Source organism: Equus caballus, chromosome 10 (genome assembly GCF_041296265.1).
Source record: "Equus caballus isolate H_3958 breed thoroughbred chromosome 10, TB-T2T, whole genome shotgun sequence".
NCBI classification, from domain to species: Eukaryota; Metazoa; Chordata; class Mammalia; order Perissodactyla; family Equidae; genus Equus; species Equus caballus.
In genome coordinates this window covers 84,886,298-84,903,646 of record NC_091693.1, presented here as the reverse complement: position 1 = coordinate 84,903,646, position 17,349 = coordinate 84,886,298, and the positions used below count along the sequence as shown (strand labels likewise).

The 17,349-nt window shown below is 38.6% G+C and overlaps 1 protein-coding gene across 13 annotated transcripts in view; it reads right to left on the bottom strand.

Annotated features, from left to right (window-relative positions):
• Nucleotides 1-2,316: 2,316 nt before the first annotated feature.
• AKAP7 (A-kinase anchoring protein 7) overlaps nucleotides 2,317-17,349 on the bottom strand; it is a 141,698-nt gene continuing 126,665 nt past the window's right edge. For 5 of the 13 annotated variants that reach the window (XM_023651086.2, XM_070223849.1, XM_070223851.1 and 2 more), the window contains one exon: nucleotides 2,317-4,331. In XM_023651086.2, the coding sequence (XP_023506854.1) occupies nucleotides 4,135-4,331 (197 nt within the window). In that variant the 3' untranslated portion in view covers nucleotides 2,317-4,134. The remainder of the gene's footprint in view (nucleotides 4,332-17,349) is intronic. The other 8 variants (XM_023651085.2, XM_005596925.4, XM_023651087.2 and 5 more) reach the window with 2 other exon arrangements.

Here is a 17,349-nt window from a genome sequence, read left to right as displayed (position 1 = left end):
TTAGATGAGATTTGAAAGTAATGAAAATAACAGATGATGACAGATTATCCATTCATCAATTTATGTTTGGAAATACTATAGGTTTGTTGACTTTGATTCTATGATGAAATAAATTCTTACTTTGTTCCATATATGGTAGCTGGTTTATGCATCGGAGACCCAGTGCAAAGGTGCAAACACGTCCTATTGGTCATGTCTGAAATGACGTCTAGAATATGAAGTCAAAACTGCATTAATTACCTTCTCATTGGAATATATGGCTGCTAGAATGACTGAGTGGAGGCACATTTGGGATTTTAGAGTGAACAGTTTGAATCTTAAGTATGCTCCAGATACAAATCTAGATTATCTCAAAGGTCTGTAGTTAGTCTAGACGGAGAAGTAGATTAATGCAATAGTAATCTGATTCTACAAATGAGACCAAGTTCGAAGCTGACAGAATCTTGTCCTGCTCTTGAAAATATTACCTTTTTGACATCCCTTAAAATATTTATATAGGATCTACTATTTTTCCAGTCACTGGAAATGTTGGAATGAGGCTATAAATGTGAATACGTGCCACTGGGGTTTCCCTCCTAAAGGTGACAGCCAACACAAGTGAAACAGAATGCAAAGTCTTCTTGAATTCTAAGCCTCTTGCTGCCAACAGTTGCACCAGAGTGGCCCAATCAAGAAGGCCTCCCACATGGGTAGATAGCTGAGATGGTTGGATCAGAATGCATAGCATTGTCATATAGTCACAAAGAGTCTAGCATCCTAGGAAATTACCTGGCCAAATCAGCTGGCCAAACTATTTCAAATTATAGATTGGCACCTGAGGCCCAGAAAAGTGAATTGGTCTGCAAAAGATGACTTGTCAGTGGTGGACCCAGGTCTGGAAGCCACTCCACCTCCTGGACCAATGCTCTTTCACCAACCATGCAGAGCTTCCTGTCAAAAGACAAGGCTACATAACACGCAGTACCAATTTAGGACAACATATTCTGGCCAGGTGACCCAAGAAGCAATTGTTCTGTGACTCCGATTAATGAGGGAAAAGTCATTTTGAATATTTCAGATCCCAAACTTTGATTTTTGCAAATTAATGTCTTCTTAGATTTTTGAAATGGAACCATGAAGAAAATTTGTGTTATCATATAGTTCCCATAAATAAACCTGCTTAAATGAAGATTTCATTGATAAGGATTAGAATCTTTAATCCCTAAATTCACTATCTGGGTTTTTTTTCCCAGTCCCATCGCCTTAGCTGACCGCTCTCATGTATGTTCACAGAACTCCAGGATTGCGAGGGAGCAGCTTGTTACACATCCTCAACTTGTGAAACGTATTGTCTTGTACTTGGTAGAGAGAGGAAGTGTTGCTTTGTGGAAAGGGTGTGGCTTTGAAGTAGAACAGACCCAAGTTTAAACTTACGCCTACCTTTTTTTTAGCTTTACAGTCATTTCGCTTTATAGCCATTTAGCCATGTAGAGCCCCAGTTTCCTATGTGTAGAAGAGTACTAGTAACTTCCTAACAGGGTCACTGAAAGGAAGAAATGCAACAATGAGCCCAAACATCTGGCAGACAGCCAGGTGTTTAACAAATGGAAGCTACGATGAACTAAAGTACCAGTAAGACATGTAACCCCAGACTGCAGAAAGGATACTGTCTTAGCCTTTCAAAGAGCATCCTCGAGGAAGAGCTCCTTAAGGATAAAGATATTTATAGCCATATGCTGAGAAGTGCTATTCTCCTGAAAAACTGTTAGCTTCAATTTTAGGAGAGTGAAAACAGCCCTGGAACTTTGAGACGGAGCCTGGGGCGTAGTTCAGGTCCAGTTCCCCAACAGCACTGTGGATAAGGCACTCAAACTCCGTGAGTCTGTGTCCTCATTTGAAAAACAAGGCAAGCCCCCAAATATCCTTGCCTCCTCCCTTAGGGTTTCCATAAGGAAGGTGTCTGTAGACAGCGGAGCCCTCCACCCCTGAAAGGGGCTCCATCTGAGCAGCGCCAGGGTTTGTGCATCTGGATGGACCTGCTCCTTTCATCTCTGCCACGTCGCCACTTCAGCGACACAAGACTAGCAGTTCATGAGATGCTCTCTAGATCTTCTTTGCATTTAACGTTCTATTGTTAATTCTCTGTGAAGCTGACTGATGTGAAGTGATTTAAAAATCTAAAGTTGAAGGTGCTCTGACAACTGTGCTAAGTTACCTTGAAGGATGAGAACAGAAAGGTGAAGAAACACTGACACTCCCAGAGCTCTTGTTCATGACGTCATTACACCAACACAGAACCAACAACTTCGAAGAGCCAGGAAGAAAATGAGCAAAGGCAACAAGGGAAAACAATACGTTTATTAAGAGGCATGAAAATGCATAAACTCACTTATAAATAAATGTAGTATAATTTACCCAGTGAAAAAATAGTTAAAATCCATGAATAAACTGGATTTTATATTTGAAATGACTACATATTTGATTTCCAATAATTTCCCCTCCATCATGATCTCTTGGTAGCAGCAATTTTACAAATGACTATAGAGAAAGCTGTTACCAATGATTATTACGTGGGGGGAAATTTTTCAAGAATTTTATTTAAAAATGAACCAGTGCAAACAAATTCAGATTATAAGGAACATGGTAAGACCTGGGGCTTATCTTCAGAAAAGTAGAAAGTAAAAATCCTAAACATTTATTCATTAAGAAATGAAAAAGCAAACTACATTTTGATCATTAAAAAATAATACATACGGATATTATAAAACATTCTTAACCAGTGATTGCAATAATTACATTTATAAATTTTCATTCAAGTACTAGATTCAAGAAACATTCAAATTCCCATTAAAAGTAACTCAAGATATAGACACATGTGGACAATGCTTCTTTTGATTTAATAACAAAAACAATCATGTCAACAAGAGGCAAGTGATCTTTAAAATACTGTATCTTTTTATCTGTAAATTATTTTTCACAGTCTGTATATTTTATATGCAGGACCCAAAGAACATCTCACAACAGCTAATTAAGAAGTCCTTTCTATAAATCAACTCTTGATATTACAGAAACAAACATTCCAAAACACAAATTTAGCTTAAAAAATAACAGGGCAGAATCAGTCTTCTTTGTCAAGAAATTGTTAATTCCTTACCAGATGTTGGTTTGCCGCTCTGCAGACACTATCAGAAAACTCCTTTGGTATTTACCAAAGAGCTATTTAATAAACTGAAAAGATTTCATAAACTATGGAACCATGATAGCAATGCAGAGCTCATGTCAAAGCTGTACTGAAATCAACGTCACTTCCTTGATCACTGCTGTTAAGGGATCTTCCTTCCAAAAGCTCCCTCCTAATTTTGGCCTGAGTCTCAGGCTTCAGTAAAAGTTCCTTTATCTGTTTCACTTTGGACTTCAATCTCATCCTTTCTCGACGCAAAGCTTCATTAAGTAAGTCCAGGATTCCAATAGGTTTCTTGCCTATGGGGAAAAAAATTATATAATACATTTTACATAGAAATGCCAATGAAGAACATTAAATATGACACATTGACGTATCAAAAGAGGGTCAAAAGAGAGTTAAAAAGAAACCTTGAAAATGTTGCCCACATTTTATAGAAAAGGTTGCATTTCACCAAAAATATATCATTTACATGAAACAAATTTACTGTAAAGAAAGATCACTGCATAGCAACAGCAAACATAGGACAAACATGAAACACTATGGACAATAATTTCAACAGTGATTATTTTAAATTTAGCACTTGTTAGCTGTGTGTTTTGGCCTCAGATATAGTAGTCAAATGCCCTGCTGAATAATATAAATGGCAGTATTCCATTTACGGCAAGGCCCCTTCCACGGCCTTTAATTTGAGTCCACGAGGCAACCCAAAGTCCCCTCTCCCTTGGCCATGGCTGAGGGCCAGTGAAACTTGGGCTGTTCTTTCACAAATAATTTCCTCTGCTAGTCTCGGCTCTCCATTTCTCTTCTGTTGTTTCAGAAATGCACACACATCGCTCATGAAAGTAGCAGGCAATCTCCACACACTGGACAAGAGACACTTAAACAGCACAATGCAAATTAGTCCATTGACTCAGCAGAGGCGGGCAGGGACGCTTCTCCTGGAGCAGTGGGGGCCTGCCTGCATTCGGGTCTCATTTCTTGTTGTTGTCACTGTCAGTGCCATTCCTATCAGCCTCTTCCGTTTTCACAGAGCTCCCATCCCCTGGCTTGTTTTTGTTCTGTGTTTCTTCCAGATACTGCTGGACAGCCTTGAGTACCGCATTCTCCACCAGCCTCTTACTGAGTCTTACCAGTTCAGCATCATCAGGCTCCCCTCCATTCTTATCACCTACATTCCACAATAGAGAAGAGAGGTCACTGAGATCATATTGCCATGGAAACCCAGCATGCAAAGGCCGGCTATTTTAGTTAGTTAAAATGAGCAAGTGTCCTTCAGTCTGGTAAATTGGGTCTATAAATCCAAGGATACTGGCTTGGCATTTCATTTGGTATTTGCAGAAGCAGGAGACTGCCTATTCCTGAAGACGTCAGGTTGAAAAGTAGTTCATTAGCCCCGGTCTAGAAATACTTTACCTAGCAATGCTGGAAGTTCCCCAGTTCTACATGGAATTTTTGTTTGTCTCGTCCAAGGCTAACTCCTACTATTAAAGTCCATGTGCCCAGCACCTGGAGCCTCAGACACGTGAATTCACCAACCAGATCTGTGTCTGCTTCTCCTTCTCCACCACCAAAAGTCAGGTAATCAAAATTTCCCTATCAGCTAACTACTTAGGATCACTAAATTTAAAATGTTTAGCCCAGAGGTTGGTTGTTAATAAACTTTCAGCATTCCCATGAAGACAAAGGTTGTTACTACTGCTAGGAACTGGTTTAAAATAAGTTTGTAAAACTAATCACAGGCTATCACTGCAATTTAACAAGTAGGAAATTGTTCAAGGAAGAGTTAGGATTACGAGAGTAAGTTACTAGATATTGATATTTTACAGCCATTTTGCTTCCCTGCTCGTGATGATCAAGGTTTAATTATTCCATTTTTCATTTTACTGTAAAAGGGCTGGGTCTCATCTATTCTCATGCTACACATTTCCCTCATTCTCTTCCCTGTCTTCCTTAACTGAGGAATAGAACAAGAGGGCTCATCTCTCATGTCCATTCAGCCCCTCAACTATTTCCACCAAGCTATGGCCCCAGAAAGGCAGATGATTAAAGGCAGAGATATCTGAGCACTTAAATATTAAGCAAATAGTAACAAATCTCAAGGGAGTGACAGACAGCAATACAGTAATAGCAGGGGACTTTAATACTCCACTTTCAACAATGAATACAGGATCCAAACAGAAAATCACTAAGGAAACATTGGACTTGAACTATACTTTAGACCAAATGGACCCAACAGACATAAACAGAGCATTCCATCTAACACACCAGCATACACATTCTTCTTAAGTGCACATGCAACATTCTCCAGGACAGATCATATGTTAGGTCACAAAATAAGTCTCAGCAAATTTTGAAAGACTGAAATCATACCAAGCATCTTTTCTGACCACAATGGTATAAAACTAGATATCAATAACAAGAGGAAAACTGGAAATTCACAAATATGCGGAAATTAAACAACATGTTCCTGAATAACCAATGAGTCAAAGATTAAATCAAAAGGGAAATCAAAAAATATCTTGAAACAAATGAAAATGAAAACACAACATACCAAAACTTATGGGACACAGCAAAAGAAGTGCTAAGAGGGAAGTTTACAGCAACACATGCCTAGATCAACAACAAAAAAAATCTGAAGTCAACAACCCAACTTTATATTCCAAGGAACCAGAAAAACAAGGACAAACTAAGCCCAAATAGCAGAAGGAAGGAGAGAACAAAGATCAAAGCAGAAATAAATGAAATAGAGAATAGAAGTATAATAGAAAAGATCAACAAAACTAAGAGTTGGTTTTTTGAAAAGATAAACAAAATTGACAAACTTTTAGCCAGACTGACCACGAAAAAAAAGAGAAGACTCAAATAAAATTATAAATGAAAGAAGAGACATTACAACTGATACCACAAAAATACAAAAAAATCATAAAAGACTGCTATAAACAATTATATGCCAAGAAATTAGAGAACCTGGAAGAAATGGATAAATTCCTAGAAATACTTAACCTTGCAAGTCTGAATTATGAAGAAATAGAAAATCTGAACAAGACCAATAACAAGTAAGATTAAATCAATAATCAAAAACTTCTCAACAAAGAGAAGCCCAGGATAAGATGGCTTCACAGGTGAATTTTACCAAACATTTAAAGAATTAATGCCAGTTCTTCTCAAATTCTACCAAAAAACTGTACAGGAGAGAACACTCCCAAACTCATTTTATGAAGTCAGCATTGCTCTGATACCAAAGCCAGATAAGGATACTAGGAGAAAAGAAAGCTCCAGGCCAATATCCTCATGAATTTAGATGCAAAAATTCTCAGCAAAATACTAGCAAAACAAATTCAACAGCACATTAAAAGGATCACACAGCACAATCAAGTGAGACTTAATCTCTGGGATGCAAGGATGGCTCAACATATACAAATCAATCAATGTGATACATCACATTAACAAAGTCAAGGATAAAAATTGTGATCATCTCAATAGATGCAGAGAAAGCATTTGACAAAATTCAACATCCTTTCATGATAAAAACCTCAACAAATTGGGTATAGAAGGAACAAAATTAAGGAACATAATTAAGGCCACATATGACAAACCCACAGCTAACATACTCAACAGTGAAAGATTGAAAGCTTTCCCTCTAATATCAGAAACAAGACAAGGGTGCCCACTCTCACCACTTCTATTCCACATAGTAATGGAAGTACTAGCAAAAGCAATTAGGAAAGAAAAAGAAACAAAAGGCATCCAAATCAGAAAGGAAGAAGTAAAATTGTCTCTGTTTGCTGATGACATGATCATGTGTGTAGGAAATCCTAAAGATTCTACCAAAAAACCGTTAGACCTAATAAATGTAATTCAGTAAAGTTTCAAGATACAAAATCAACATGTAAAAATCAGTTGCATTTCTATAACAATGAACTATCAGAAAAAGAAATAAAGATAATTCCATTTACAATAGCTTCAAAAACAATAAAATACTTACGAATAAATTTAACAAAGAAAGTGAAAGATCTACACACTGAAAACAGTAAGACACTGATGAAAGAAATTAAAGGAGACACAAATAAATGGAAAGATATCCCATGTTCATGGATCAGAACGGTTAATATTATCAAAACGTCCAAACTACCCAAAGTCATCTACAGACTTAATGTAATCCCTATCAAAATTCCAACGGCATTTTTCACAGAAATAAAAAAAATCCTAAAATTCACATGAAGCAACAAAAGACCCCGAATAGCCAAAGCAATCTTGAGAAAGAACAAAGCTGGAAACATCACACTTCTTGATTTCAAACAATATTAAAAAGCTATAGCAATCAAAACAGTACAGTTTTGGCATAAAAACAGACACAGACCAATAGAAAAGAATCAAGAGCCCACAGGGCCAGCCCTGTAGCCTAGTGGTTAAGTTGACGCACTCTGCTTTGGTGGCCTGGAGTTTGCCGGTTCAGATCCTGGGCATGGACCCAGCATGACTCATGCAGCCATGCTGTGACAGCATCCCATATAAAGTAGAGGAAGATTGGTACAGATGTTAGCTCAGTGACAATCTTCCTCAAGCAAAAAGAGGAACAGATGGTAGCTGAGGACGAATCTTCCTCACACACACAAAAAAAGAGCCCAGAAATAAACTCATGCATATATGGTCAACTAATATTTGACAATGAAGCCAAGAATACACAATGTGTAAAGGATAGTTTCTTCAATAAACGGTGCTGGGGAAACTGGATATCCACATGCAAAAGAATGAAATTCAACCATTATCTTACACCAATCACAAAAATTAATTCAAAGTGGATTAAGGACTTAAACATAAGACCTGAAGTCATAAAACTTCTAGAAGAAAAACATAGGCAAAAAACTCCTTGGCATCGGTCTTTGCAATGATTTCTTTGGATATGACACCAAAAGAACAAGCAACACAAGCAAAAATCAACAAGTGGGACTATATCAACCAAAAAAGTTTCTGCACAGCAAAAGAAACAATCAACAAAACGAAAAGGCAATCTACAGAATGGGAGAAAATATTCGCAAACAATATATCTGATGAGGAGTTAACATTCAAAATATATAAGGAACTCACACAACTCAATAGCAAAAACACAAACAATCCAATTAAAATGGGCAGAGGACTTGAAGAGAGATTTTTCCGAAGACATACAAATGGCCAACAAGTACCTGAAAAGGTGCTCAATATTACTAATCATCAGGGAAACACAAATCAACACCACAATGACATATAACCTCCCACCCGTTAGAATGGCTATTATCAAAAAAACAAGAGATAACAAATGCTAATGAAGATGTGAAAAAAAGTGAACCCTTGTGCACTGTTGGTGAAAATGTAAACTGTTGCAGCTACTATGGAAAACAGTATGGAGGTTGCTTAAAAAATTAAAAATAGAATTACCATATGACCCAGCAATCCCACTTCTGGGTATCTATCTGAAGAAGATGAAATCATTATCTGAAGGAGATATCTCCCATGTTCACTGCAACATATTTCACAATAGCCAAGACATGAAAACAACCTAAGTGCCCATTGATGGTTGAATAGATAATGAAAATGTGATATATATATATATGTGTGTGTGTGTATATATATATCTCCCCACAATGGAATATTATTCAGCCATAAAAAAGAAGGAAATTTTGCCATTTGGAACATGGATGGACCTTGAGGGCATTACGCTAAGTGAAGTAAGTCAGACAGAGAAAGACAAATACTGTAAGATACCACTTATACGTGGAATCTAAAAACACCAAACTCATAGAAAGAGAGTAGAATAGTGGTTGCCAGGCATTGAGAAGGGGTCGGGAAATGAGGAGATGTTGGTCTAAGGGTACAAAGTTTCAGTTTTAAGATGACTAAGTTCTGGGGATCCAATGTACAGCATGGTGACTATAGTTAACAATCTGTACTGCACTTAAAAGTTGTTATTAGAGCAGAGCTTTAATGTTCTCAGCATAACAACAACAACAAAATTATAATTTTGTGAGTTGAAGGATGTGTTAACTAACCTTATTGTGGCAAACATTTCACAATATGTACTATGTGTATCAAATCATCACATTGTACACCTTAAACTTACACAACGTTACATGTCAATTATATCTCAATAAAGCTGAAAAAAAAAAGAGAAAGAATTAGAAAGCTCAGACATTAAGGTCAGCTCAGTTTTGGAACATGACTCATGCCCTGAAGAAGGCAAAAGCCCAAGGTTGCACTCGCACCCCTGGGTCTGGGACGGGAGGATACAGAGGCTGTGAGCTGAAACATGGACATTATTGTCTATCCTCAAGGACTGAAATACAAATGCACATATGCCAAGGGTGAAAAATGACTCCCAACCCTCCTTCCGAGCCCCACCACTTCTATTTAACATATCTGGGACCAATGCTGCTTATAAGCATCATTTTTAGCAACATCCAAGCAGAAGAGCGATGGGCTAAAGACCCACCTAGACACACTACCAGTGGGAGGCCTTAGCAACTGACTTCCCCTCAAAGACGGCAATATGACACCCCAGACCTATGATCAAAAGTCCTAGATCAAACACTTGCAGTGTAAAATATGCTTAGAACTGAGTAAAATTTAACTCTGTGATATCTATATAGAAGTCACTAAACATAAAAATGTCAGGATGTTATTGAAAGATAAAGAAATTCATTACTAACACCACCTTTTGGGGCAAGTTAAGACTATTTTTATTAGTTAGAATGAATGAGTATATTGCCTAATATTTGAAGGATTTTATCTTACTCTTACAACACAGTGTTTATACTATATAGATGACACCTCCAAAGGTGTCACCTGAAATGATTTGTATAAAGGCTCTTCAAATTTAAAAGGGAAAATCAAACTTCAAATGAAGGAATACTTGTTAAGTACCCTTCAAAGACACTGCACATGATTCTGGACATCTGCCTCTACTTGTGCCCTGTGTCTAGGCCAGAGGTTGCCTTCCTGGGGGTTGGTTCTGACCCTAGTCAACTTTAAGATAACATCAGTCATCACATTACTGATACATCATGAGTGAGATAACAGGGCTGTATCTGAGTCTGATCATAACTCAGTCTCCAAGCTGCCTCTCAGGTTGAAGATGCTGAGCTTCTGTGATTTCTCTCAGTCCACAATGAAGGGTCCCTGTTCCTTCAAACATGAAGAGATTTAAAACACAAAAGTCTTCCCACAAAAAATTAATTTTCTCTTCTGACTTTCCTATTTCTGTTCATGCTTTTACTATTATCCAAGTCAACCAAGCTCAAAACAAGACTGTCGCCATCTTTGACGCCTTCCTTTCCCTTGTCAACCCACTTAACCACCAAGCCTTACCAATGTGCCCTTCACATTTCCTCCCTTATTCAATGCATCTGGTAGGACACCTCTAGATTAAATGTCCAAATATGCATGTGAAAAATCTCCAACCACTTTGATTGATGAACCTGCTTGGTATGCCAAAATATCCAGTTTATGGGGCAAATACTGACTACCCACAATAACAAACTGATTAAACAATCAACAAAAAAAAATAAATAAACTTATAAATGAATCTTCCAGATCAGTCCAGGATTCTTGCCTTGCCTTAGGATTTCCACAAAGCTTCCTCAGACCATCACCATTCGCCTAGGGAAGAGCCTATCAGAAGGCTTGTCACAGAGCCCTGAAAGAGCACAGCCATTCAAGAAACGTGTATTTTCACCCAGTGAGACCTTACTTGTGTTCCCACTTTTAGCAGACTTACTCAACTTACTTAAAAAGAGGCGTCTGAAGGTTAAAGTTATACCGTATTTTCCTTCCGCCCACTACTTGAATAAAGCTATCTGTCGCCCACAGTGACCTCTATGACAAACCACCACCTTCATTTTCCCTGCAGCCTAGTTAACAATGGCAGTTCAACACGCTGCTGCAATTTTTTTTAACAACAAAAAATTATTTATTTGCAACACAGCCCAGTGCCCATCACTTCAAATCAGCACAGGGGTAGAAAAGAGTCAAACTACAAACAAGCTAGCTTCGCTATTCCAACAAAAGAGCACACAATCTTGAAAAAACTATTCTTTCTTGGTCTACCTAGGTTACTTAATATCATACCTACTTAAAATGACAGGTTAAACTTTGTCTTTGACATAGTATTTTTAGAAATCTCCCCAGAATATCTTCAATCAATTTCTTAGGAGAATACTGAAAATATAAAAGAAAGGTAATGAAAAATTCTGTTAAGTCCACCAAATATAGGACTATCTTTAAAAGAAGAAATTTAAGAAACTTTTCATCAAACTTCAGGTAAGCAATTCCACTCTCTGTAAGAGTTGTAACATTGTTAATCCCTGGTATGTACCCATGATTCTGTTTTTTGCTTCTATTACCTGGGATCTCCGAAACCAAGCCAGCGCAGAGATAAAATTTATTTTTGTGGTCATAAAAAATAAAATAAGTGGCCTCCTTTGTGGTATTAAGAATATTTTCTACCTACTAGGATAATTTAAGGTCAACATTAATGTGGTTCAGCTGACCCAATGTGCACCCTGATCAATTACTTAATTGATGTCACGTAAAGGGCTCCAGAAACCATCACCACCTCCACCCACTGCCAATATCTAGCTGCCTATTTGTCCTGATAAGAATAAATCATGCTAGTAGTTTGTAAAAGAAACCAAAAAAATCTTCATTACAATGCCACGGAAGACCAAGGGAGAGAGTACAACCACATTAAAACCACTCATCCCAATCAAAAGCCCAGCAAGTTATTTTGTGGGTATCAACAAACTGATTCTTAGGTTTATATGGTGAGGCAAAAAAAACCCAATAGCCAACCCAATACTGCAGGAGAAGAACAAAGTCAGATGACAGGCACCACCAGACTTCAAGACTTACTGTAAAGCTACAGAAATCAAGACAGTGTGGTATTGGCAAAAGACTAGACACATACACCGATAGGACAGAATCGAGAGCACAGAAATAGACGGACATCAATATAGGCAATTGATCTTCGAAAAAGGAGCAAAAGCTATACAATGGAGCAAAGACAGTCTCTTCAACAAATGGTGCTGTAACAACTGGAAATCCACATGCCAAAAAATGGATCTACACACAGACCTTACTCTTCTCACAAAAATTAACTCAAAATGGATCACAGACCTAAATGTAAAATGCAAAACTATCAAACTCCTAGAAGATAATGCAAGAGAAAACCCGTATGACCTTGAGTACGGCAGTGACTTTTTAGGTACAACACCAAAGGCACAATCCGTGAGAGAAATAATTGATAAGCTGGACTTCACTAAAATTAAGAACTTCTGCTCTGTTAAAGACAATGTCAAAGGAATAAGAAGATAAGCCACAGACTGGGAGAAAGTATTTGCAAAGACCACATCTGACAAAGGACTGTTATCCAAAACATACAAAGAACTCTCAAAACTCAACAGCAAGAAAACAAAAAACCTGATTTAAAAATGGGCCAAAGAAGTACATAAAAAGATGCTCGACATCACTAATCACCAGGGAAATGCAAATGAAAACCACAGGGATATATCATCCTATACCTGTCAGAATGACTATCATCAAAGACAAGAAATAACCAGTGTTGGCAAGGATGTGGAAAAAAGGGAAGACTTGTGCACTGTTGGTGGGAATGTAATCGGGGCAGCCACTGTGGAAAACAGTATGGAGGTTCCTCAAAAAATTAAAAATAGAACTATCATATGAATCAGCAATTCCACTTCTGCCTATTTATCTGAAGAAAATGAAAACACTAACTTGAAAAGATATATGCACCCTCATGTTCATTGCAGCATTATTTACAATAGCCAAGAAAGACATGGAAGCAGCCTAAGTGTCCATCGATGGATGATGGATATAGAAAATGTATACACACACACACACACACACACACAGGAATATTATTCAGCCATAAAAAAGAATGAAGTCTTGCCATTTGTGATAACATGGATGGATCTTGAGGGCACTATGTAAGTGAAATAAGTCAGACAGAGAAAAACAAATACCATATGATCTTAATGTACAATCTAAAAAAACCCACCAGGTTCATAGATATAGAGAACAGATGGGTGGTTGCCAGAAGTGGGGGGTGGTGGTTGGTGAAATGGATGAAGGGAGTCAAAAGGTTCAAACTGACAATAAGTGATGGGGCTATAACGTACAGCATGGCAACTATAGTTAATAATACTGTATTGCATATTCAAAAGTTGCTAAGAGAGTAGATCTTAAAAGTTCTCATCACAAGAAAAAATTCTGTAACTATGTATGGTGACAAATGTTAACTAGACTTATTGTAGTGATTACTTTATTACATACACAAATATCGAATCATTACGTCATACAACTGAAACTAATATAATGGTATATGTCAATTATACCTCAGTAAAAAAATGGGCCAAAGACCTTAATAGACACCTCACCAAAGAAGATATACAGATGGCAAATAAGCATACGAAAAGATGCTCCACATCAAGTGCCACAGGGAAAATGCAAACTGAAACAAAAGTAAGATACCAGTACACACATATTAGAATGCCCAAAATCTGGAGTACTGACAACACTAAATGCTGGCAACGATGTGGAGCAACAGGAACTCCCAATCGTTGCTGGCAGAAATGCAAAATGGTACAGCCACTTTGGAAGATAGTCTGGCAGTTTTTTACAAAACTAAACATTTTCTTAGCATACAATCCTTCAATCATGCTCCTTGGTATTTATCCAAAGAGTTGAAAACTTATGTCCACTCACAAATCTGCACACAGATGTTACAGCAGCTTTATTCATAATTGCCCAAATCTGGAAACAACCAAGATGTCCTTCAGCAGGTGAACGGATAAATAAACTGTGGTAAATCCAGATAATGGAATATTATTCAGCACTAAAAAGAAATGAGTTACAAGCCATTACAAGACATGAAAAAACCTTAAATGCATATTACTAAGTGAAAGAAGACAATCTGAAAAGGCTACATACTGTGTGATGCCAATTATATAACATTCTGGAAAATGCACAACTATGGAGACAGTAAAACGATCAGAGTTTGCCAGGGGTTGCGGAGGGAAAAGACAGGGATGAATAAGCAGAGCACAGGGAACTTTCAGGGCAGTGAAAATACTCTGTGGGATACCATAACGATGGAGACATGTCATTTATACATTTGTCCAAACCAATAGAATGTACAACCCCAAGAGTGAACTGTAATGTAAACTACAGACTTCGGGTGATGATGCCGTGTCAGTGCATCATCATCAATTCTAACAAATGTGCCACTCTGATGGGGAATGTTGACAAAGGGGGAAGTTATGCATGTGTAGGGGCAGAGGGTATATGAGAAATCTCTGTACCTTCTTCTCAATTTTGCTGTGAACCTAAAACTGCTCTAAAAAGAACAAAGTCTTAATTTTAAAAAAAAGTTCTCACTTGCTTACATCCCAACTATCAAAACCTTCATTTGGTATCTGAACTCAGGCTTCCTAAACATCTTCCCATCACTTGCTCAATTGGCCCTTCTTATTCCTGCAGTGTAATTGTTCCTCCTTAGAAGCAGAATTTTTTTAACTGAGCTTACCTTTTCTTTCATCTACCTGGATAAAAGGAGACACCAAATATAGATCATAGGCTATTCCAAAAGTTGGGGTGGCACACTCAGCTTCCTTGCACACCACCCACAACTCATCTGTGATGAGAGACAGATCAAGAATTGTCCCCAAGTGCCCATTTAAACTGACACTGTCCTTGGACCCTTGTCTGCCAAAAGCATTAGCTGCAACCCCCCAGGAGTGCCTGTGAGTGCCTGTAAATAAAGCTCCCCTCCTCTTGTCAAATACCAACCTCCCCACCTCTGACACACACACCAGAAAATTTTAGAATTAAAACATCAAAATCAAATTTTAAATATTTTCTAGAATATAAATTTCAAAAAGGAAAGAACCATGCCTTTGTAAGTTTTATTCTGGATTCAGTATCACAGAACAAATAGAAAAAGGATGATGCTTCATATACAAAGGATGACCCCCAGGGGTTCTGGAGACCACTACACTGCGTGGCCCTCCATCTGCCCCACGACACTGTTTTTTAAATTGGGGTGGGGGTGGGGGGTGGAATGCAGTTAAAACGAATATCAATAGTAGCCTTCAGGGGAAATGAAGGGAAGATACAGTCCCCAACAGGCAGTCCCCCTGCAGCCTGAATGGGCGGGATAGGATCCAGGCAGCCCCAGGCAAAGCTGTCATGATGACAAAGAGTTATAAGCCCTCTGGCCTTTTGTTAACACAGCTGGACCAGCACCTCCAGTCTTCACTTCCCTCCACTGTGCCCGCCCCTGATCCACACATCCTGGCAGGAACCCCAAATCACATGGCTTAGGACGATTCCTATGACTTGTCCCCTTAAGACTGTTCTTCACATAGTCACATCAGAGATGGGACAAGACATCTTCACTGGATGTTTGTAGGCCAACCAGCCTACCAGAGAACTCTCTCCAGACATCACTTAACAGCCTGCTCGGGAGTCTCTTTTCAGTCTGTCACGTCAGTTCCCTGAGTCCAAGTTATGATCCACGCTGTTCCCTGTACGATGTCGGCTGTGATGCTGTCATTTGTTACTGGAAACCTTGGTGATGTGATGGAACTACCAGCGGTGACGTGACAGAGCTCCTGATGTGAGTAAGCAGGGAAACATGACATACACACGAGTCTGAAATCTAGCTCTGCCGTTTCTGTCTGCACAGCCTCGTTCACAATCTCTGCAAACCGACACTTCCCTTCGACGGGCCACTCGTGAGGTAGCGCACCTTGCAGTGCTGTTGTAAGCATTAGAGACAAGGTGCAGAGAGTGCCTGACACTGTGTCTGGAACACAGCAGGCTCCCAAAACATCGCCCTTGCTTTATTAGTACATTTTATACAGGTGTTATGATTAAATCTGAGTCCAATTTATTTTAAGAAGAATGTGCTCAATACCTATTAAATGCCAATCAGTAATATACTCAAACACTTTATTAAGTGCCTACTATGTGTCATTACTAAGTATTTAAAAATAAAAAAGATATAGTCTCTGACGGACCACATAGAAGTCCGTCTGGGAGGATGACCAATAGACAATGATTGCAAACAACAGGCTAAGTGCTTTCACAGATATGTTCAAGGTCCAGTGGAGGAGACATTTCAGCTGCCAGTGAATAGGAGTTTCCAGGCATGGGGGTGAGGGGGGCGGGAAGGCTTTCTGACATAACAAAGGCATGAGTGTGTACACAGAACAGAAATGCTCCACGCATCTGGGGAACTGGAGGTACTTCCATGGGACTGAAATAAGGAATTCAGAGCATCAGGGGCAGGGTGGGGGTGGTGCAGGGGAAAGGTGGTGAGCGAGCAGCTAGGATGGAGGGCTCTGCATACCGTGCTATGGAGTCTAGGTTCATTCTACAGGCAATAGGTAGCTATGGAAGGATTGTAAGCACAGCACATTTTAGAAAATTCACTGTGACAGAAATGTAGAATATGGAAGAAGAACTAGAAAGGGGCAAAAATAGAGACAGGTTTTTGCAAGAGACAAAAGGGAAACAATGAGAGCCTGAACCACGGTAGATGGAGTAGGAAAGTAGGGGGCCCATGACAGAGAGAGTTAAGAAACGGGAATACTGGACCACAGGGCCAGTTTAACTAAGGGGGAGTATTGAGGAAAGAGGAAGGGGAGGGCAAAATATACAGAAACGTATGAAGAAATAACGGCCAAAAATGTTTGAAATTCAATAAAAACTATAATCCTAAAATCAAGAATCTCAAAAAATATCAAGTATGAAGAAATGTGAAGAAAATCACACTTAGGAATGCCATGATCAAATTGCTGAAAATCAGTATTAAGAGAAAAATCATAAAAGCAGCCAAAGGAAAAAGGATGCATTACATACAGAGGAACAAAGACAAGAATGGAACCATGGAAGCCAAAAGACAATGGTACGGCATCTTTAAAGTACTAAAAGGCAACAGAGACTGTGCTACTCAAGCACATTATCTTTCAAGACAAAGGTGAAAGAAAGATTTTTTTTTTCAGACATATAAATGCTGAGTTAATTCATCATCAGCCATCCAGCACTGGAAGAAACATTAAAGGAAAAGCTTTAGGCAGCAGGAAAATGATACCAGATGGAAATCTGGATCTATTCAGAGCCAAGAAGAGAAC